The following is a 23,109-nucleotide window of genomic DNA, read 5'->3' on the forward strand; positions in this document are numbered from 1 at the left end:
TTTCACAAGATTGATCCTCGTCGCTCTTAAATACTTGATGGCCATTTGGCAAACTACTGGATCCTTCGACAGTATTTCATGTCGGAATATGATTCCCCAGGTCATCTGCGTTGACGACCTCAGAAACTATTTTGAATGATGCACAAATTGGAATTCAATACCAACATTTTCCGCTTTAGTATACACAGTACACACATACACCGAGATTTCTGTAGCAGAAGTAAATACAGGGCAAAAAAAGCCTTTCTTACTTAAGAGTATTTGTCTTGTTTCTGGTCCAAATGTCTAAAAATGGACTAGACAATTTTCTAGACAAGTACTCTTGTTTTCAGTAAGCTTTTCCTTAAAACAAGCAAAATAAGCTGACAATGAGGAAAGTAAAATAAACTTAATTCAAAGCGAAAACAAGATTATTTTGCTTGTTTTAAGAAAAAAAAACTTACTTCATTATGACTTATAATTTCGAAAACAAGACAAAATTTGTTGCATGTCTAAAATGTTTCTTGATTTAAGAATTAGATAGATTTTAGATTAGATTCAAGAATTAGTAATTTGGACTAGAAACAAAACCCTGAAGAAAAGCATTTTTTGCAGTATATTATGGAGAACCAAACCTGCAAAAACAATCAATAAACAAATAACTAACATATACATACACATATATATACACATATATATATATATATATATATATATATATATATATATATATATATATATATATACACATACATACATACATACATACATACATACATACATACATACACACACACACACACACACACACACAAACAAGCAATATCACACGAGTAGCAGTGCGATATGGCTCGAGGCTGCAGGCAGGTTTTTACACTCATTTACACTAGCAACGACTTTGTAGCTGCCTGTCGCTCTGGATGGCAACCTACTGCAAACGCAGGTCTGTGTAGATCTACAGCACAGAGAACAACCAGCCTCTGAGCGAGCTGAGAGAGGATCACGTGAGCTCTACTGGTGCTCCTATTGGCTGTCGCTCTTTATTTGCATAATGTTGAACGGTCGCTGTTGATCGCATAGACGGAGGTCGCCGGAAGTCGCTTACTCTCCGTTGAAATGAATGCTTGCTTATTGCGTTGCTGCTGCTCTCTCATAGTGTGAATGAGGCTTCAGTGTCCCACCAGTGAAGATATACAGCCATATCGCACTGCTACAAATGTGATATTGCATATACACAACAGTTCGACGGCATAATCGTGTGTGTAAAAAAGAAAATCAAACACTGAGACTTAAAAATCCTTTAATACAAGGAACTACTTTCTTCCGTCATTTATTCACATCTGCAGCTGACGGTCAGAACAGCAGAAACAGTTGCTACTTCGCCAACATCACTTTAGAGCTAGAGTTCAGTGATTTTGCTCATATTTTAAGATTATAAGGCTGAACAGCATGAAATGCCATCAGTCTACAGAGATTTCCCAGTATTTCTCTGTTGCAATCGGGAAATCACAATAATTAACCCCCGAAAAAGCCAAAGCAAAGCAAACACTAGCAGATTACTGTGGTATTAATACAGCACTACAACATACAAAAGAGAGAGATCGACTTAGAATGTCACTAACCTGTTTTATAATGATTTGTTCAGCTGTAGTTTAAAACGTATGCTAAGAAAATGCTGTTTTTCTCCCCTAAAGACTTATTATGTGGTCTCTGTCGCCATCTTGTGGCGGAATGTCAACCGTCTTTGCTCTGTTCAGTATGACAGGCTGATAGCTGCTGACGTGCTGAATCTCCAAAATTATGAATATTTAAAATAGGCACTATCCTTTATAAATAAACTGCATAGTTGCAATCTAAACAACTACAACTAAGTCTCATAAGTGCATTATTTTGTCCAACAGCTGCAATATTTGTCAGACTGTAGAGTGTCCTCTGCTTGTTGCTGTATGTGGGCAGAGTAATACACAAAGGTAAAGAGGCCGGACGAGTGCTGTTACTGGCAGAATATTGCACTTCTATCAGCCTATCAGATTCAAGAAGCAGACAGAACTGTTATATGTATGCATGTATGTATATGTGTATACAGCCACTAATTCTTGCATAAATAAATATATTAATAGTGCAGGCAGATAAATTACAGTTAAATAAATTACACAAATGTTGGGGTAAATGCTAAACTGAAAGTTGAATGATCAACCAATGATGGCATAAAGACTGCCTTCTGATGATTGACATTAGCATGTCTTTCATTAGCACGTTGAGCTGAGAAAAAGTAAAAATGAATAAACATTTGTCAGTTTAGCATTTACTTACTCCCAAACATCGGTATCATTTTTAAATTATTAATCTGCCCACACTATTAATTATTTATACATTTATTTATGCAGGAATTTATGGATTTTTATACATATTTATTTATTTGTGTATTTATTTATTGTCGTATTTATGCAGGAATTTGTGTTTTTATTTATTTATTTATTTATTGTCGTATTTATGCAGGAATTTGCGTATTTATTTATTTATTGTCATATTTATGCAGGAATTTGCGTATTTATTTATTTATTTATTGTCGTATTTATGTAGGAATTTGTGTATTTATTTATTTATTGTCGTATTTATGCAGGAATTTGTGTATTTATTTATTTATTGTCATATTTATGCAGGAATTTGCGTATTTATTTATTTATTGTCGTATTTATGTAGGAATTTGTGTTTTTATTTATTTATTTATTGTCGTATTTATGCAGGAATTTGTGTATTTATTTATTTATTTATTTATTGTCGTATTTATGTAGGAATTTGTGTATTTATTTATTTATTGTCGTATTTATGCAGCAATTTGTGTATTTATTTATTTATTGTCATATTTATGCAGGAATTTGCGTATTTATTTATTTATTGTCGTATTTATGTAGGAATTTGTGTATTTATTTATTTATTTATTGTCGTATTTATGCAGGAATTTGTGTATTTATTTATTTATTTATTTATTGTCATATTTATGCAGGAATTTGCGTATTTATTTATTTATTTATTTATTTATTTATTGTCGTATTTATGCAGGAATTTGCGTATTTATTTATTTGTTTATTTATTTATTGTCGTATTTATGCAGGAATTTGTGTATTTATTTATTTATTTATTTATTTGCTGTTTTTGCATACATTCACAATACAAAAAAAAACACATAAAAGAATATGAAAAAGGAATAAACAGATTAAAAAAAAAATAATAATCTTAAAGGTTGATCATGGAGTCTCACCTGGCTGGGATGAGTTGTGAACGCTAGAAGAGCTTCTAAATATTTATTCAAGTTAACAGGAACTTGTGCTTCCACATCTGAACCCTAAAACAGAAACATAAAAACATTCTGCATTTCTCAGAAGATGGAAAGAGATCCGTGATGCATTTCAGCGATGCTCATGATGTTATCTCACCACTAGAGTGCAGACTTGACTGCCCAGAGCACAGAGAACCTGACAGAGTCTCTTCAGGAAAGTGTATCTCCTTTCATCGATGCCACCTGAGGATCTAAATTGTAAGATACACAGCTTAGGTAATTAAAAACAGAAAAAAAAACTAAGCTATATATAATGAAGCTTGGTGATTAAAGGGTGAACGTACTGATTGCACAGAGCTGCACCATCTGCTGACCTATAAAGTAAAACCAAATGCATTAAGCAGCCATTCGAACAGCATCCAGTCATTCTCACTATAACTCACTATTAATTTAACTCACCCAAAGCCCATTCAAGATGTAAGATTGCTTACACCAGGGGTGAGGCCAGAAATTTTAAAATGGTAGGACCTTGGTGGACCTCAGTGCCTACTCTTAAACTAAGTGTAGAATATTGACTTTCTTATATCAGACAATTCTGATAATATAGTTATTGCTTTAATGAGATGTGAGCTGATATGTTTGAGTAAATAAATATTATCTAGCCAGAGAAATATTAAGTAAAACATATGCAATTATACAAAGCACACTTGCTGAAAACAACAATTTGATAGAACAAAATTCATTGTCTGCCAGTAGAGGACGCTTATAGATTAATAATAAACAACCAAGAACACAGAGGAAGCTGATTAATATGACAAATGCAACCACGTAATCTACACATTAACGCTATGAAATCAGCTGAAGGATGACCTTGTTTATTTTTTTATATATATATATATATATATATATATATATATATATATATATATATATATATATAGATAGATAGATAGATAGATAGATAGATAGATAGATAGATAGATAGATAGATAGATAGATAGATAGATAGATAGATAGATAGATAGATAGATAGATAGATAGATAGATAGATAGATAGATAGATAGATAGATAGAGAAAGAGAGAGAGAGAGAGAGAGAGAGAGATAGATAGATAGATAGATAGATAGATAGATAGATAGATAGATAGATAGATAGATAGATAGATAGATAGACAGATAGACAGACAGATAGATAGATAGATAGATAGATAGAGAGATAGATAGAGAGATAGATAGAGAGATAGATAGATAGATAGATAGATAGATAGATAGATAGATAGAGAGATAGATAGAGAGATAGATAGATAGATAGAGAGATAGATAGAGAGATAGATAGATAGATAGATAGATAGATAGATAGATAGATAGATAGATAGATAGATAGATAGATAGATAGATAGATAGATAGATAGATAGATAGATAGATAGATAGATAGATAGATAGATAGATAGATAGATAGAAAAGTTTAGATACTTAAAAACTGCAAGATCAACATATGTTTTGCAAAAATGTTCATATACAAACGCTTGCCGAAACTGTATCAGGCTACAATAAAAACAGACTAAATAAAGGTTGTTTAATACTGAAAGCACCTTAAAGTGATTATAATAGCCTATTATCATACCTCGCACATGGCTCATTTTATTACTTATAATGTCCTTTCTTGACCAGCACTTCTAGTTTCGTTTTTAGAGCCACTGCTTCAGTCAAATTGAGCCAAATAAAGAATAAAAATAAGTGCTCCTCAGTGCAGAGCAACGGTTGGACATTTCCATTACCGTGCAGTGGAGGGGAACTTTAATATTTATTGACAAACAATGACTAAAAGGACACTGTTAATCATCAATATTAAATGTCATTCCTAATTCGCCCAAGATTAATTACAAGCTTTCTTTTTAAGATTTTACATCATAAAAAATATTCTTGTCTGGGTTGCCAAGCCTTCATTTTGAGTCGGCCAGTGCTGCCCTGGCTGTTATGTCGCCACTGGTTTACACACAGATACAAAAACTCCATTTTTTACTCATTTCAGATTGTCTATACACATGAAAACCCCAAAATCTGCACAAGATTGGCTTTTCTTCCACATCTGTTCTCTCCCCAAAATAAAAAAGTCAAGCAACGATAAGACGTGGTGATATAACAAGGTCTTATAAATAAAGATTGTTACATTTCAGAAAGAAATATTACATTTCATTGCACAGACCAATTGTTTTGACTACATCACAATATATTGTCAGGTGGCACGGGTGTTGATTTTGTGTTGTCTGGATCTGCATTCTTTGAGTCTTAAAGTGGCAGAGACAGTTTAATGGATCACCCCGTAGCATTTCAGCTCAAGTTTCTTGTACAGAATATACCTAAGAAAGCATTTAGGAGGGTAGGTCCCGCCACAACTTTTCCCGTCATCATTATATTTTACAGGGAAGCCAAAATGCCTTCATACACGTGATTTGAATGACGCGAGAGATGATCTCTCTACAATGGTTATAAATGTTGGATTAACCTTCCAGTTAAAAAAACGTATTAATCGGCGGGTCACGTGCGTGATCCGTTACACCTTCAATTCCCAAGCACTGCGCCTTGCATTTTTAGACGAAGGTGTTTACTCACTGTGCAGCAGACAAGATGTAGTTCATGGCAACTTCATCAAAGAGCAACATAAATGGTTTCCTCTCCTCTAACTTGCCCTGTTGAAGAACAGAGTTCCTGATCAAAAACACCTCACATTGCCATTCAAACAAACCTAAATATCTTGGCAATAAAGAGCACTAGTTTTATCATCACACACATGATCGGTCCCTTACTTGTAAACACTCAATTTCTACCATTAGAGTTATGGAAAAGCCCTATTCAGGTGGTACCTGTTTCCCAGGGGAATGTAAAGGATTTTCACACTTTACAGGGAGAGACTGGTGAAATTATAACCCCTAATAAATCTAAATAACTTGTGTTTTTTTTCTCATGACCACAAAATAATCCTCTGCCAAAGTGTTTTTTGACAAACACAGAGGTCGTGTGGTGATATTCAGAGTGTATTTCAGGCTTCTTACATCTTTTTCAGTCAAATTGAAGCACTTTTCAAACACTTTGCAGATCAAACTTTCCCAGCACTTTACAAGTATGGAAAATTACATATTTACATATACAAACTTCATTATATCAGATGCTAGTCATTATAGTATTCTGCAGAATTGCATAGTAAGGTATTACATGGAACAATTTTGATAGCATGTTTGCCCCAAGCCCAGCATTACATTGTTGAATGTAAGTCTACAGTAGGAAATGTGTTGAACAGAACCCCAAAATGCAAAAAGGGTTAATAAAGGAGGACATTGATTTGGATGGATGGATGGATGGATAGATTGGAGTGATTGTACATGTCAAATGTTGGAAGGTAGAGAGATGGATGGGTCTTGTCGAATATTGAGAAAAAGGGAGGGAGGGATGGATGCAGGGAGGGGTCATACATGTCGATTGTTGAGAAAGGGAGAGAAAGAGAGGAAAGGAGGGATGGATGGATGGAGGGAAGGATGGATCGTACATGTCAAATGTTAAGAAAGAGTGAAAAAGAGAGGGATGGATGATTGAGGGAGGGAGGGATTAATGGGTGGAGGGAGGAAGGTTGATTGTTGAGAGCGAGAGAAAGAGAGAGGGAGGGAAGGAGTGATGGAGGGAGGGATTAATGGATGGAGGGAGATTGTTGAGAGGGAGAGAAAGAGAGAGGGATTGAGGGAGGGAGGGATTAAAAGATGGAGGGAGGGAGGTCGATTGTTGAGAGGGAGAGAAAGAGAGGGATGTATGGATTGAGGGAGGGAGGGATTAATGGATTGAGGGAGGGAGGTTGATTGTTGAGAGGGAGAGAAAGAGAGAGGGAGGGAAGGAGTGATGGTGGGAGGGATTAATGGATGGAGGGAGGGAGGTCGATTGTTGAGAGGGAGAGAAAGAGGGAGGGAAGGAGTGATGGATGGATGGATGATGCATGTCAAATGTTAAAAAAGGAAGAGAAAGAGAGGGATGGATGATTGAGGGAGGGATTAATGGATGGAGGGAGGGAGGTCGATTGTTGAGAGGGAGAGAAAGAGAGAGGGAGGGAAGGAGTGATGGATGGAGGGATTAATGGATGGAGGGAGGGAGGTCGATTGTTGAGAGGGAGAGAAAGAGAGGGAGGGAAGGAGTGATGGAGGGAGGGATTAATGGATGGAGGGAGGGAGGTTGATGGTTGAGAGGGAGAGAAAGAGAGAGGGAGGGAAGCAGTGATAGAGGGAGGGATTAATGGATGGATGGAGGGAGGTCGATTGTTGAGAGGGAGAGAAAGAGAGAGGGAGGGAAGGAGTGATGGAGGGAGATTGTTGAGAGGGAGAGAAAGAGAGAGGGATTAATGGATGTAGGGAGGGATTAATGGATGGAGGGAGGGAGGTCGATTGTTGAGAGGGAGAGAAAGAGAGGGAGGGAAGGAGTGATGGATGGATGATGCATGTCAAATGTTGAAAAAGAAGAGAAAGAAAGAGGGATGGATGGATGGATGTAACTGTGACAGTCACTTACTTTCCTACTAATCGCAATTAGCAGACACTCTGCGGCCTCCAGCTGCAGCTCAGGTTCACTCAACAACAGGCACAAGATCTCCAGAAGACGGCAGTTTTGACTGGTGATGTGGCTCAGAGAAACCCAGTCGATGTAGCCTGCTAGAGTGTTGAGAGTAGCCACACCAACACGCAAGTGAGCTTTCATCTAGCGATAAAAGACAAAAACAACTGCTAAGTTTATCTGGTATACAAGCTGGTAGATGGATGGCAAATGCTGAACCATGTTGACCTGGAAAGTTAGGTTAATTAGGCAAGTTAATGGCCAAGAGTGGTTAATCTTAAAGGAGCAAATAATACTGACCTTAACGCTTTTAACATTCTTTGTAAACCAATGTATTTATTCCAGTCACACTAAAAGACATTCTCCAGAAACAAGAATAATAAATGCCAAGAGAAAGATGCCTTGCTCTGTTAAACATCACTTGAGATACATATTTAAATTTCACATGAAGGGTTAATAACTGTTCAAGTCTTCAACTGTACATTTGGTTGATTAATATTAGGCAGTGCACAAATGTGTAACAATACTAGAGGTGTGAACCTACACTGGTCCCACGGTTCGGTTTGGTTATGATTATCATGCCATCATTTCGGTTCAATTCGATATCTCGGAGGATCGACGATGCTTTCCATAAATAATTTGATAGTTTACTTCACAGCACAAGAATTCTTGTATTAAAATGCATCATTTATTAATATATTTATATGTTAAGGCCTATTTGTAATACGATTTCGTCCTTTAATACAAGCAGACATATGAATGAACTGTAACTTTAATTTTACCTGCTCAAAAAAAACACTCTTTATATATATATATATATACACACATACACACACATACATATACACACATATATATATATATATATATATATATATATATATATATATATATATATATATACATATATACATATATACATATATATATATATATACACACACACACACACACACATATAATACATATCTATCTATCTATCTATCTATATATATATATATATATATATATATATATATATATATATATATATATATATATATATATATATATATATATATATATATATATATATATATATATATATACATATACATACACATACATACATACATATACACACACACACACACACACACACACATATATATATATATAAATCAAAACTCAAGTACATGCACAGAACAACATGAGCATTTACAGCAAATAAACTAATGTAAACATTACCCTGCTTGCTTTTTGAGCGAGTTTTTAAATGCCTATGATTGGTCACGCGCTCAACAGAAAAGCCTGCGATTGGCTCTAACGGTCAGCGTGGCTCTGGCGTTGTTCAGCAAACACTGACACGGACCTCACGAACACGCCAGCAGGTCAAATGGGCCACAGAGAGTGAGAAAGAGTTTACAGCGCTCATTTTTTTTTCCTAGCTGGGTTCTGATGTACTTCCCCGTCAGTGAAAGACTGTCCAGCAAACTTACAAGCTGTGGATTGTGCACAGTTATCAGCTTTTTAAGTAGTTGGATCGTTTTAATTACTCGCGGTCAGCTCCTTCACCATAGTAAGCTACCGCATGACGTCAGTATGTAATAACCGGTTATGATTATTACTGAAACACTACCGAATTGTTCGCGTCTGCATCGCAGTGCATCGAAGAAATGATTTATTTTGACACACCTAAACTATACTCTAATAAAGACAACAAACATTTAAAATGTAATCAAAGCGTTTTAGATTACAACACAAATAATACTGATAAATCCCAGCACTCACCTTTAAATCAAGACCAGCAACACATTTCTAAAAATAAAAAAAGGACAAAAATATTCAGATCACATGTCTTTACTCTCTTTTCTTTATCTATGTCAAGCTGCTTTAATCTACATTGTAAAACATGCTATAGAAATAAACTGAAGTGAAACTGAATGAAGGCGATTCTGATTCATGCACCAAACTGTAGAGGACAAATAACACTAGCTTAATAAATGTGGTGATGAAAGTCTGGAGAACAAACCATCTTGCTGTACTCGTTGACGTGAAGCTGCAGTATCCCCAGCAGGAAAGTGAAGATGCTTTCCATTTTCTGTGTGAGCGTCTGCTGGATGTCCCGCCGTCTCTGAGCGGGCAACGTCTGAAACGTGATCACATCCTCGGCCAACCGCAGCAGAACCAACATTACAAGCTCTGTCTGAGCATCCTGAAGAGAAGTTAGATTAGATTAGATTCAACTGTATTGTCATTGCACATGTACACATAGAAGGCAACGTAATGCAGTTTAGGTCTAACCAGGAGTGCAATAACAGCAAGTGCAGGATATAGGGATGTACACTTATAGAAAACATATGTAAAAAAAACTACTTTACAGATGGATGTGCTATAAACATAATACACAAGTTGTATTAACTGGAATTAGAGATTTACAAATAGATAGACATGCTGTACAGGTTGCTATTAATAATATGCTATTATGCTATTAATAAATGCTTTTTAAGACCCTGCAGACACCCTGTGTGGTTTTTGCGAAACTCTTGCGTACCCCAAGAGCAGTGAGGGCCTCCATCTCCTTCAGCATGTCGGGCCACTGTTGTGGCCACTCTCTTTTGATCATCTCCACCACGATGCGGGACAGGGCGTCCTTAACATGACATTCCTCTTGAAGAATCGGATGTGTACCCTAAAACAGCACATTAAGCCATCGTGTAAATACACAATCTTCATCAACCATTGAACAAAATGATACAGAGGCCTGCAGAATATATCGAATATCAGTGTTGAATAAGTTACTTCAAATAAGTAATTAATTAAATCATTACAGATTTTAATTACTGTTTGAAAAATAACTTTGTAACTCAATAAGTAATTTAATTTAATCGACTCAACGCATGAATGCACTACATATAAATTGACAAATATTGAGATAAATTTCTGACTGATTTCATTGTTTCTCAAGCATGTTCAATTTACTTGATCAATTAATTACTCTAATTATTGATTGATTGATCAAGAACTGATGTACAGTATTTACACAGGTACACTAGAAGTAACTGTAATTAAATTACCAGAAAATTAAAACTAACTCCTTTACTTTTCTGCTGAAATGTAATCTAATTACATTTTGTAACTAATTACACCCAACACTGAATATTGTTAAATCACAAATATTGTTATGGCAATATCAGTATAAGCCAGGGGTTCTCAGGCATGGAGGTCCAGCGTCCTGCAGATTTGAGGTCCAACTTCCCTCAACACACCTGCAAGGATGTTTCAAGAAAGCCTAATAAGAGCTTGACTAGCTAGCCCAGGTGTGTCTGATTGGGGTTGGAGCTAAAACCTGCAGGACACTGGACCTCCAGGACCGAGATTGAGAACCCTTGCATATGCAATATAAACGATTACAGAGAAATGCAACAAATTAAATTAATTTTATGTGTCAAGCATTTATGTGCTGCATGCATAGGTTGTTTACACAAATATGACCAATGTGATGGGGCCAGCAAAAATGACACATTTTACCTTTTCCCAAACAGGGAAAACCACCAACAATAAAGAATGTATGCAGGAATATATTGCTTCATGACATTGCAATCCAAAAATGTGGTTATAATGGAAGTCAATGGGGTAAAAACAGCCACTAACATAATGAAAGGGTAATAAATTTGCCCAGAGTGTATTGTTCCAAATGTCAAAGCATTTTCCTAAAATATGTGTCAAAATAAGACTTGTCACCACTAATCATTTTATTTGCTGAAACACAGAGAAATTTGTGGCCAAATTAATCCTCAAAATCCCCCTGGAATGAATAAAAACATCCCCAACAGCACACAAGGGTTAATTAGCTCAGAAAAATATTTAATAGCAGTTTATATTAGTATAATCATTATACAATTATTTCATGAACTGCTGATTAAATAGCATTGTTTTGACATTAGATATGTCTTAAAGGGCACATAGTTTACCTCTTTTTCATGATTTAATAATAATATTATGGTTGTTCTGAGTGTGCCAGTTTAGGTTTAGTTTAAAACACAATTCAGATTGTTTTATTATAATGTGTTAAAAAGTGTCATGTTGGGGGCGTGTCCACAGCTCGCTGATTTAGGGGTGTGTTGCTTCACATGTAGATTAGTTTCGGCTTCCCGCCCAACGTAACGAGGAGGCGGAGCCATGAGCTCACCCGCTCTGTGTTTGGGCAGACTGAGAGAAGGAGCAGGAGTGAGAGGATCAGAAATCAGTCGTACATGTACGACTCTGACACAGACCAAGCAGAGAGTACAAAATCATTTGTCTCTTTGTACAGTTTTACAGCCAACTTTGTGCTAGTTTCAAGTACACGGCACACCAGACACTCTCTGTGGCGCGGCTGAAACATGAAGTGTCCCGAATCGTCGCGCTGTTGTGTGTACCCTGATAGAAACCTATGTTTAGAATTCTAAAACGCATGGCACATCGTCAGGTACAGCAGCACCTAGTTAAGATCACAGGGAGCTTCTGTGATCGCGAGAAATGCAAACGGCTGAAGTATAAGGTAGACTCAATGAGAAGTACACATGTTTGCAAACCTACCTAAAGATACAACCAATAATTCCGATTAGAGCGATAATGTGGAGAATATTGATCTTGTGTTGAGCCCAATGAGCCTTGCATCTAAAAATAGAGCTAGCGTGTTCCTTTAGTGATATATCACGCTGAAAATGGCGGACGTGAATCAACAAACTGAGGATATGATGACGCGCCTGTCAATCAATATTGGTGGGCGGGGGGACCGCTCTCCTACGTAAAGTTGCGGTCGGTTTGAAAACAGCTCCAATTGGTCCACTGTTTTAATGTTGTTAAATTGAAAAAAAAAGCACTGGGTGTGCTTATATCACCCCAATATGACAGTCTATACACCATACATGCACATATGTCTGTCCAAACAGCTTGAAAAGTAGATTTTTTACCATAGATGCCCTTTAACTCTAATATGTACACATAATGTCACAACAATATTGTATATTCTCCCAGTATTTAGCAGAGATGCTTACATTTGACAACATGCCCATGGTGCAGTTCTTCAGCTGGAGCTTCTCTTGCGGTGCCATGTTATTCCAGCGAAACCTGCTCACACAGGAATAAGTTCAGTTTAGTGCTCATCTTCACTTTCTTGCACACACCAAACGATTTATGACACTCACTTGACCACATGCTCCAGTATCTGCAGTCCAAAGTGTCTTATCACTGCAGTCTGGGATTTCTCTGCTAGCTGAATACCACATTCAACACAGAAGGGACTTTTCTCCTTGAAATCTTCTATAAACTGCGAAAACAAAGAAAGATTTATTAGCATTAAATGTACTTGTCATGGCAGCGCAGTGGGTAGCGCTGTTGCCTAATAGCAAGAAGGTCGCTGGTTCGAGTAAATCTTTCAGTTGGCATTTCTGTGTGGAGTTTGCATGTTCTCCCCGTTTTTTGGTGGATTTCCCCTACATGTTCGTATTTCCCCCACAAGTCCAAAGACATGTGGTATAGGTGAATTGGGTAAGCTAAAATTGCCTATAGTGTATGTGTGTGAATGAGGGTGTATGGGTGTTCCCCAGTGATGGGTTGTAGCTGGAAGGGCATCTGCTGTGTGAAACATATTCTGGATAAGTTGGCGGTTCATTCTGATGTGGCGACCCCAGATTAATAAAGGAACTAAGCCGAAAAGAAAATGAATGAATGAATGAATGAATGAATGAATGAATGAATGAATAAATGAATGAATGTACTTGTCATTTCAAAATAAAATGCATCTCACAGAGTTAAAATTGCAAACTTACAATTTTTTTCACAATGGAATATTAAAATATGTAATAGTATGAACATTTCATATCATGATTATAGTGACCAAAACATTTATATAACATTATCATGGTTTTGTTTAAAATACCTGAAAATGTTAAACAATTTGTGTCCCACCCCCTATTTCAACCATGTTTTGTATCTGAAAATGCAATAAGTAAACTAAAATGGATGACAAACAATGCAAACATTTTTGGATTGGTTTACTTGTGCTTTGTGCTATTCATGTAGCTTGCATAGTTTTTATTTTTGGTATTTTTACAGGTAATTCAAGGTATTGTTTGTTAAACCTGCATTTCACCGGTTAAATCTACTTCACAGGTATCCATGTTTACATTGTTTTTCATAAGCTGCGTTACAAAACCCTAAAAGAGTTGCAAAAAGGCTAAAAAAAATATCTAATATCTAAAACTGATATTGTGATTTGATTTGCGTGATTTTAATTAGTAAAGTTAATATTTAGCTCAGTATTCTCAATAGTGTGCAGGCGGACTATAAACATGCATATATAAAGTTTTTTTTATTAACTGTCTATATAAACATGCATTTACATAAAAGATAATTGCAACGTTATATACACACGCATTATATATATATATATATATATATATATATATATATATATATATATATATATATATATATATATATATATATATATATATAACCATGCATTTAGTCTTTAACCAAAATAATTTCTCCCTCTTCCACCATACATGTTCTCTGATTGGTGCTTAATTATATGAGGGTGGGGTCAACCTTTCACTTACCAATAGCAAGCCAGAACCATCCAATCAGTTCTAAAAATTCAAAATAAGTAAAAATAAAAGCCTCACTCTCCACTTATTTCACTCCAATTTAAAAAGCTACAGCTAGGCATGCAACAGTACACAAAGCCCATAATATATCTCAAATATGTGCTAATGCTTAGTGCATTGGACAATAGCAATTATATCTTATTACTGTTTATTGCATTAAAAACTGTTTGACTAATATCGCAGCGGCCATATGTTAGTCATATAATTTCTAGTCAAAACAAACAGATGATAATAATCAAAAAGCACAATAAAAACCATCAACAAATTTGAATTGTGAATTATGAATTATGTTTGGCTACTTGAAAATGTTTGAGATTTATTTTATAATATAGCAGCCTCCCTGTAAACAAACATCATTTAGCAAAGTTATCAAGTCAGCTCGACAGGCTCTGCAATAACTCTGTTGTTGTTCATCTGCATTCTCATCACATACCTGTTATTCACTCGAGTAAACATGTGCAACCTACAAAAACCCCTGCATTCATCTAGTCACAACCCTCATATGCTATATCTGATATGCTGCAGCTGATGCATACCTGGAGATATCACGTCAACTATGTATTGTGCTTTTTGACGGATATTTTATGAGAATAACATTGCAAAACCATCATTTACATGAATTAAAATGCTGTACGACTGCAGTTTGCTATTGAATGAACATGAATGAAATAGAGTCACGATTTCCAATACTTTTCACAGTTACCGCTGTAATATGAATGTCTAAACCAACACGTTAATGATAACTTAGTGTTTTAATGCTATATGGTACTAGATGATACTGTTAATTCACCTTAAGGGCCTCCAGTCGGTATGTTTGGCTGGATTCTGCCTCCATCATCACATTCACAGCCTTTATAAGCTCCTCGCACAGCGCACGCAACTGTTCGCCCATGGTTTCAATCACGTCCGGCTGCTGGAATGTAAAACACCGGTGGGTTTGTAAATTATACTTCACGCTTCGCTACTAGTTCAGCGTACATGAGAGAGCAGTACACAAAACGTGGTAGGTCTCCGTGCCGTCGGAGGACCGCCTTTAGCAAGATGGCGGACGCTGCGTCACTTCTGGGGATTGTAGTTTTAAGGCGACGGTCGATAATGAGTACGAACAACCGAAAAGAAAATTATTTTATGCGTTGAACTTGGTGTTGCTGCTTGCAAAACTTCACATCCATAAGTTCAATTTTTCAAAATGTTTGTTGTTTTTAAGAATTAATTAAAACAATAAAGGGACTATGCTCTTTGACCAAAAATATGTGGCTCTCCGGCTGTTTCCCTTCACAAATATTTTACAGCTTAAAACAATTATAATCACCACTAGAAATCAGTTTTCTTTTAAAAATACAATTACAATTGTCTTTTTATTGTTTTTTTTACTGCAAAATTAATAAAAACTACCATAAAAATGTTTCAACCATTGCATGTGTGTTGTACTGTGGATGAACTTAATTCGCGACACCAATAAAGGGCAAATAACTAGCATTTCTAACTATGCGTGCATGTCAATACCACAGAAACATAAGTTGTTTGCTCTTTATTTTCTAAATAATAGTAAAATAGAATTTTTGTTCTTTTAAACTAGCCACAATTAAAACGTTGCTGCATGGGCTACTTTATTTTGAATTATTTGAAGTAACTGTGTTATTTTAATAATAATAAAATGTTTGTTTATTTTACACTGGGCTGCTTTTCTGAAAAAAAGAAGAGTTTATTTACCAGTATTTAAATAAATTGTCCTTTCATCATTTATGGACTTAATTAACATGTGATGCTTCATATTTGTTTATTTTTGAGTTGTGCATGGACATAAATAAAGGTTTTGTTTAAATCTTTATTATTTATCATAGTAGTAACGTATTTACAGTTGAGGTCAGAATTATTCGCCCCCCTTGATTTTTTTTTTTCTTTTCTAAATATTTCCCAAATGATGTTTAAGAGAGCAAGGAAATTTTCACAGTATGTCTGATAATATTTTTTCTTCTGGAGAAAGTCTTATTTGTTTTATTTCAGCTAGAATAAAAGCAGTTTTTATTTTTAAAGCCATTTTAAGGACAATATTATCAGCCCCTTTAAGCTATATATTTTAGCCCCCATACAGCTAAAAATTACATTTAAAGGCTTAACTATAGGTTAATTAGGTTAACTAGGCAGGTTACACTAAATCCAAGGAATCATCTTTGAATCATTTTTTTCACTCAATTTTTTTTACATTAAGTGGTTGTAAACAATTTATTTGGGCTGAATTTAAACAAATTAAGTTGAACATTATTAAATTTAAATTGGACGTTTAAATTCAACGCAAATAAATTGTTTGCAACAGTTTTGCATGCAATACTTTTTTCAGTGTAGGGTAATTAGGCAAGTTATTGTATAATGATGGTTTATTCTAGACTATTAAAAAATATAGCTTATAGGGGCTAATCATTTTGACCTTAAAACGGTGTTTAAAAAATTAAGAACTGCTTTTCTTCTACCCAGGGGCGTCGCTAGACCGGCACGTGCTCCAGTAAAAATCTCCAGTGCCCCAGTAAATGCATTGAGATAATTTACTTTATATGCAAGTGTATTTATTAAGAGTGGTAATTCCGAAATAAAGACGTTATTCTCTATGTGCAACCGAACCAACGCTGGTGAAAGCAATGTGTTTAATCAAAAAGCAAACTGACGCATCTCTGTGTGCATAGAGAACCCGCGCGCCTCTCGCACGCGCTGCTCTTCTGCCGGTGCGAGTCCCGGTACACTGAAAAAAGTGTTGCATGCAAAACTGTTGCAAACAATTTATTTGTGTTGAGTTTAAACAAACAAATTAAATTGAGCAATGTTCAACTTAATTTGTTTGTTTAAATTCAGCTCAAATAAATTGTTTACAACCACTTAACGTAAAAAAATTGAGTAAATCCAAGGAATCATCTTTGAATAATTTTTTTCAGTGTAGTTAACATGCGCCAAAGAAAAGCAGGCTACTTGCTTGTCACGCGCCTCTCATGCGTTGTAAAAGTGGCGTAACAGCCTTTTTTGTTTTGCAAGTCAACAAAACTAAAGTTTAAACATGATGCTGATCTTACTAAGCACGCCTCTGGATAGATTTTTTTTTGTATGAAGCAAAAATGAGGGATGAGGAGTCAGAGAGGTAAGACTTAATAGACCTGATTCTCTGCCATGTGTCAAGTCTAAGACAACAGATAATTCTATAAAACATCTTTTTTTGTATTTTATTGAATTGTGTATAGAATTTCCTTCAAATGAAATTAATATTCATGCAAAAGATTTCTTAAATGATCTTAGCATTACTCTAGTTGCGTCTAAACATTGTTTTCCAGTTACATTTAAGATTATTTAGAATAATAATTGTATAATAACAAGAATACTTTTAGTTATAATAAATGTTTATTTAATAAAACATTTTTTTTCTGTGTGTGTGTGTGGGGGGGGGGGGGGGTGCCCCTAGTAGAGCTTTATGTCAAGCAACGCCCCTGATTCTAGCCGAAATAAAACAAATCATTAGGCAAATCCTGCTCCTGATCAGGTACACAAAGGAAAGCTGTATAATTATTGCTAATCCTCCAACACAAAAATATATGAACGCTGGTGTGGACACATTTCAAAAAGCCTCCACCCGTACGCCAGGGGCGTGCGAGCTTCGGGAGGATAGTGTGGGGGGTAGGGCCACCTGTCTTCCGGCCAGACACGTATGATGGTCTGGGGGACGCCGGTGGCCCAGCCTATCATACCAGGTTTCTCCCACACATCCATTTAACGAAGGCAAACCAATATATCACGTTTATGAGAGATGCTTGTTCTCGACGGTGGGGCATTTTTTTTAAACTGCTGCTAAACCCAATTAAAATAGAATAAACACAAGTTTACAAACAACATGGGGCTGTTTTCATTGTTTAGATATGTGTTCATTAGCATTTATAAACGTTTAATTAGCAGTTGATTGCAGTTCCCACAATGCATTGCGGTGATTAAAACACAAAGTCTTTTTCTGCGTTCCAGACAAATCTGAATCAGGATTTTCTCTACTTTCTAGATGTAAATGATGTCTAGAAGGCCGATCAACGCATTCATTTCGGAGCTGGTACTCTGCGGTCGCAGGTAAAAGATTTGACCCTTCGTTGGCCGTTTGATTGACAGGTGATCCGGCCAATCACAACGCACATGCTTTTGCCCATCGCCGAGGACTGCTCCTCGAGTGAAGATCTGTAAAGTCGCTAATATTCTTCTGGTGAAATGTCGAGATGACTATTTACAATTTCATTTTACAGTATTGATAATGTTATTTAATTAAGATATTATACTAAAGCATTCATTTAGGTGTTGATGAGGGCGTGACTAGAGGCTTATTGGAAATGAAGTGCCTGAGGAACAGGCAGGGTTATGCTCTATAAATCCACATTTACTTATCAGTTGTGACTGGGTAAGATTAAGTGGCACTTAACACGAGTACACACAAAAACAATAACTAAATAAATGCCCTGTTTGGGTCAAATGCAAACAAATCCTTAAAGCGGTCTGAGGTAAATCTTGAGATGATTCTGTGCTTTCAGTTTAATGTTACTTATTTGACATGTAACGGCCGAACTCGACAAACACTTTAACAATCACCTTCAATGATTTACTGAACTGCAGTATGGTCTTAGTTCAGTCTTAACACGTGCTTTTCGCTATCTGTGATACTCAAGCGAGCCAGATTATGATCATAATTAAGCTTTTAATTCGACAGGGTCTGATAAAATCTACTTTTACATGGTATAGAATATATCTAGAGCTAGATCTATTGGAACTTGTGTTTGCACTTATTTTAATGGAGCACTAATAAAGTATGCTAATTGCACTGTGTAAATAGCTGCTGCCAGATTCTATTTTCGAATACTATTTAGAACAGATAGTATGTGAATTGGGGCGCAGCGGAGGTCTTTTAAATTGACACGGAATATAGAAAAATGGCGCAAGTGTAACGGTTACACACCTCCATCAAGCACATGTTTACATTGGAAACCAACAGAAAAGTAGAGCATTGGAAAGGAAAAAAAGCGTTACTAAATAAACAATGCACTGTAGGTACGGAAAGTATGCAGACCCCCTTACATTTTTCACTCTGTTATATTGCAACCATTTGATGAAATCATTTAAGTTTCCTCATTAATGTACACACAACACCCCATATTCACAGCTTAAATAACAAAATAGTGGCTTCACAACAACTCTATGACTGTTCTTGAATGGCCCAGCCAAAGCCCTGAACTAAACCCAATTGAGTATTTATGAAGAGACCTAAAAATGGCTGTCCACCAACGCCTACCACCCAACCTGATAGAACTGGAGAGGATCTGCAAGGAAGAATGGCAGAGGATCCCCAAATCCAGGTGTGAAAAACTTGTTGCATCTTTCCTAAAATTACTCCGATCAAAGGGTGCTTCTACTAAACACAGAGCAAAGGGTCTGAATACTTAGGATCATGTGATTTTTCAGTTTTCCTTTTTAATAAATTTGCAAAAATGTTTTTCTGTCAATATGGGGTACTGTGTGTACATTAATAAGGAAAAAATGAACTTAGATGCTCAATTGGGTTTAAGTCAGGGATCTGGCTGGGACATTCAAGAACAGTCACAAACTTAAATGATTTCAGCAAATGGTTGCATTATAAGAGGGTGAAAAATGTAGGGGGTCTGAATAATTTCTGTATCCACTGTAAATCATAGAGCAGCAGGTTTATTTATATGCTAAGACTTTCTACGAAATCGGTGCATTCATAAAACAATTCTACAAATCACAAATTATAGATTATGTGATGTCTATGACCTGATTCTGGTGGTCGAGAGTCATTTTTATTTCCTCCCTAACTCTGTAGCTGCGTCTCAAATGGCACACTATGCACCATGTACTTATGCACTTACTCACTCAACAGCATCGTATATGTATGTAGTGTTGTCCCAAATGGAGCACTAATGTTTTTTTACTGAGCGGAAATTCAAACCGTTTCCCTGATGACGTTTAACGGTTGCCAAATCAGCGAAATAAATGACTAACCTATCAAATAATACCTGCCATGAGTATAACCGCATTCACCATCGGGAGATGCTATAATCACTCTCGTAGGAAAGTTTTTCTCTCACCATCCAAAATAAATAAAGTTATCCAACATGTGCGCCCGATAGCTCCGCCCCTTCCGCTACGTGAGCAAAGCGGCGATCGTTGAGTGCGTGAAGTGTCCATCATTCCACACTTCATTTTATCGGCTGAATGAGTGCATCATCCGGGTAATTAAAGTGCACCTATTATTTGTAAATTTTTCAGTGTGAACGCACTACTTACACTATTTATACTACAAAATGGCGTAGAATAGTGCATAAGTATGTGATTTGGGACATTGCCTGTATCTCTCCTCTGTGATCATTCAATGTTGCAAACCTGTAACCATTGCCTTGCATAGTATTTCCTTTACCTACTATGGAAGTCTAGGGATACAGCTAACGGATTTGCATATAATAAAATTTGCATATGCATATAAAAATAACAACAAAACTTTGAATAGATGAAATCACAATGACCGGTACAGGTTATATTTATTATTTAACGTATATACATATATATCAACACATTGAGCATGAACATCAGTTTCTCCTGTTTAAATAGGAACGTTTAAATGATAATTTCATGACAAATCACAAGGCGGAGCATTCAAATAAGCATAAATCAACCGGTCATTCAAGAGACTTGCACAGACACAAAGATGACACCACAAAATATCAAATATATGTATAATCACATCTAAATATAACAGGACAATGTGCAAATACAATAACTTTCTGGAGATGTAAAGCAACGTGGAAATAAAAAAATGGCATTTTACAATCAAAACTTAAAGAAACCAACCCAAAATGTGTGTTTATATCACAACAACTGCATGAACAAGTGCAATTCAACAACAAAACTGGAGGCAAACATGAGGCAAATTCACATCTCTTTTATATTACAGAAGTCTCTAAATACAGCTACAGACCAGTCATCATTAATTTCTCACGTTATACCACAGGGAATTATATTATGAGGAAGAGTGGATGAATCATGAATTTTCTCTTGTTGTTTTCTGAGAGAAACAGAATTTGATATCCAACAAAATGCAGTCATTTTTATATTTTAACAAGCTAAGCTATAAAGCCGCCATCATGATACCTCACAGTGAAACCTTTAAAGAATTTGTCTGGATGATACTTCACCACTACCTCAAATTAAATGATATTGTGCTTAAATAAAAGGATTTTACTACACTGTAAAAAAAAAATAAATCCGTAATTTTGCATTTCATTTGCGGCAACTGGGGTAAAAAAAAACATAAAATAACGTCCGTTAAATTACAGAAATATATCATAATATAACAGACATTAAATGACAGAAATGTACTCAAATTTCTAGTAAACTTCTGTAATTCAGCCTCTGTTATTTTACAGTAAATTTCTGTATTTTAATGCTCGTTGTTTTACCCCATCTGCTGTAAAGTTCGGATTTTTTACAGTGTAGGGTTGTCACGATACTGGAATTCGGTACTAATCGATACTTATATTTTAGAAGCGTCCATTTCCTGCGAACATTGGAGCGCTGTTGAGAAAATGCTTAAGCAGCGCTGATTGTCCATTGTGTTCACATGCTCAACAGAAATGACTGTGATTGGCCGTGAAGGTCATCAGTTCACCAAACTCACCTCTGTTTACTGAGTGTAAACACAGATACCGGGACACTGGAGCATTTCAAAGTCAGGTCGATCAGCTGGTTTGTCTATAAACTGACATGTGAGCGATGCGCTGATGAATCGTGGCTTTAAAACGCTCCAATGTCCCTGTATCTGTGTTTACGCTCAGTAAACAGCGGTGAGTTTGGTGAACTGATGACCTTCACAGCCAATCACAGTCATTTCTGTTGAGCACATGAACACAATGATAAAATCAGCAGTGTTTAAGAACACGCTCAAATCTTCACGGGAAATGGATGTCTTTAAAATTTCAGTATCGATTAGTACTGAATTCCAGTATCGTGACAATACTAGATTTTACTATAGTAAAACCACAAAGTAAATGTAAATTAAAGTGTATGCAGATATTGATTAATGCTGAGGATTACACCACTGATTTATCCGTACTACACTAAAAAGTGCATCAATGTAGGGAGAATCACTTTTGAGGATAATTACACTTCTGGGAAAGTTTCGATTATCAGACGTACAACAGCAGTTACTGGGGACAAAATTTATACCATTAAAGTACTATTATGAGAGTTTGGTAGTAAATAAGCCGGTGGTCTCAAACTCAATTCCTGGAGGGCCGCAGCTCTGCATAGTTTAGCTCCAACTCACACATGCTTAATGGTCTCTAGTAGTCTTGAACACCTTGATCAGCTGGGTTTGATTAGGGTTGGAGCAAAACTGCGCAGAGCTGCGGCTCTCCAGGAATTGAGAGACCTATGAAAGAAGCAAAATAAAGCCAAAGTCGCCCCTTTGACATGTGAAGTTTACATATTAATCTTCACTATCAAAACACGTCAATCACTGGTTTAAATGATCATTTTCTTATGAAAGACTTCATTTCTCAGTGTTATTTTTTTGGAGTGAATCAACACGAGATTCATCAA

At 36.0% G+C, this 23,109-nt stretch overlaps 1 protein-coding gene across 1 annotated transcript in view; it reads right to left on the reverse strand.

Moving 5' to 3' along the window:
* The window catches only part of LOC130239625 (exportin-5), a 37,814-nt gene extending 22,307 nt beyond the window's left edge, over positions 1–15,507 (reverse strand). The window contains exons 1-12 of the mRNA XM_056470902.1: positions 15,275–15,507; positions 13,021–13,142; positions 12,871–12,943; positions 10,383–10,520; positions 9,861–10,043; positions 9,620–9,646; positions 7,808–7,993; positions 5,873–5,949; positions 3,604–3,633; positions 3,417–3,510; positions 3,242–3,325; positions 1–126 (exon numbers count right to left, since the gene is read on the reverse strand). Of these exons, the coding sequence (XP_056326877.1) occupies positions 1–126; positions 3,242–3,325; positions 3,417–3,510; positions 3,604–3,633; positions 5,873–5,949; positions 7,808–7,993; positions 9,620–9,646; positions 9,861–10,043; positions 10,383–10,520; positions 12,871–12,943; positions 13,021–13,142; positions 15,275–15,376 (1,242 nt within the window). The 5' untranslated portion in view covers positions 15,377–15,507. The remainder of the gene's footprint in view (positions 127–3,241; positions 3,326–3,416; positions 3,511–3,603; positions 3,634–5,872; positions 5,950–7,807; positions 7,994–9,619; positions 9,647–9,860; positions 10,044–10,382; positions 10,521–12,870; positions 12,944–13,020; positions 13,143–15,274) is intronic.
* Positions 15,508–23,109: the final 7,602 nt, after the last annotated feature.

This window comes from Danio aesculapii, chromosome 13 (assembly GCF_903798145.1).
Source record: "Danio aesculapii chromosome 13, fDanAes4.1, whole genome shotgun sequence".
Taxonomy (NCBI): domain Eukaryota; kingdom Metazoa; phylum Chordata; class Actinopteri; order Cypriniformes; family Danionidae; genus Danio; species Danio aesculapii.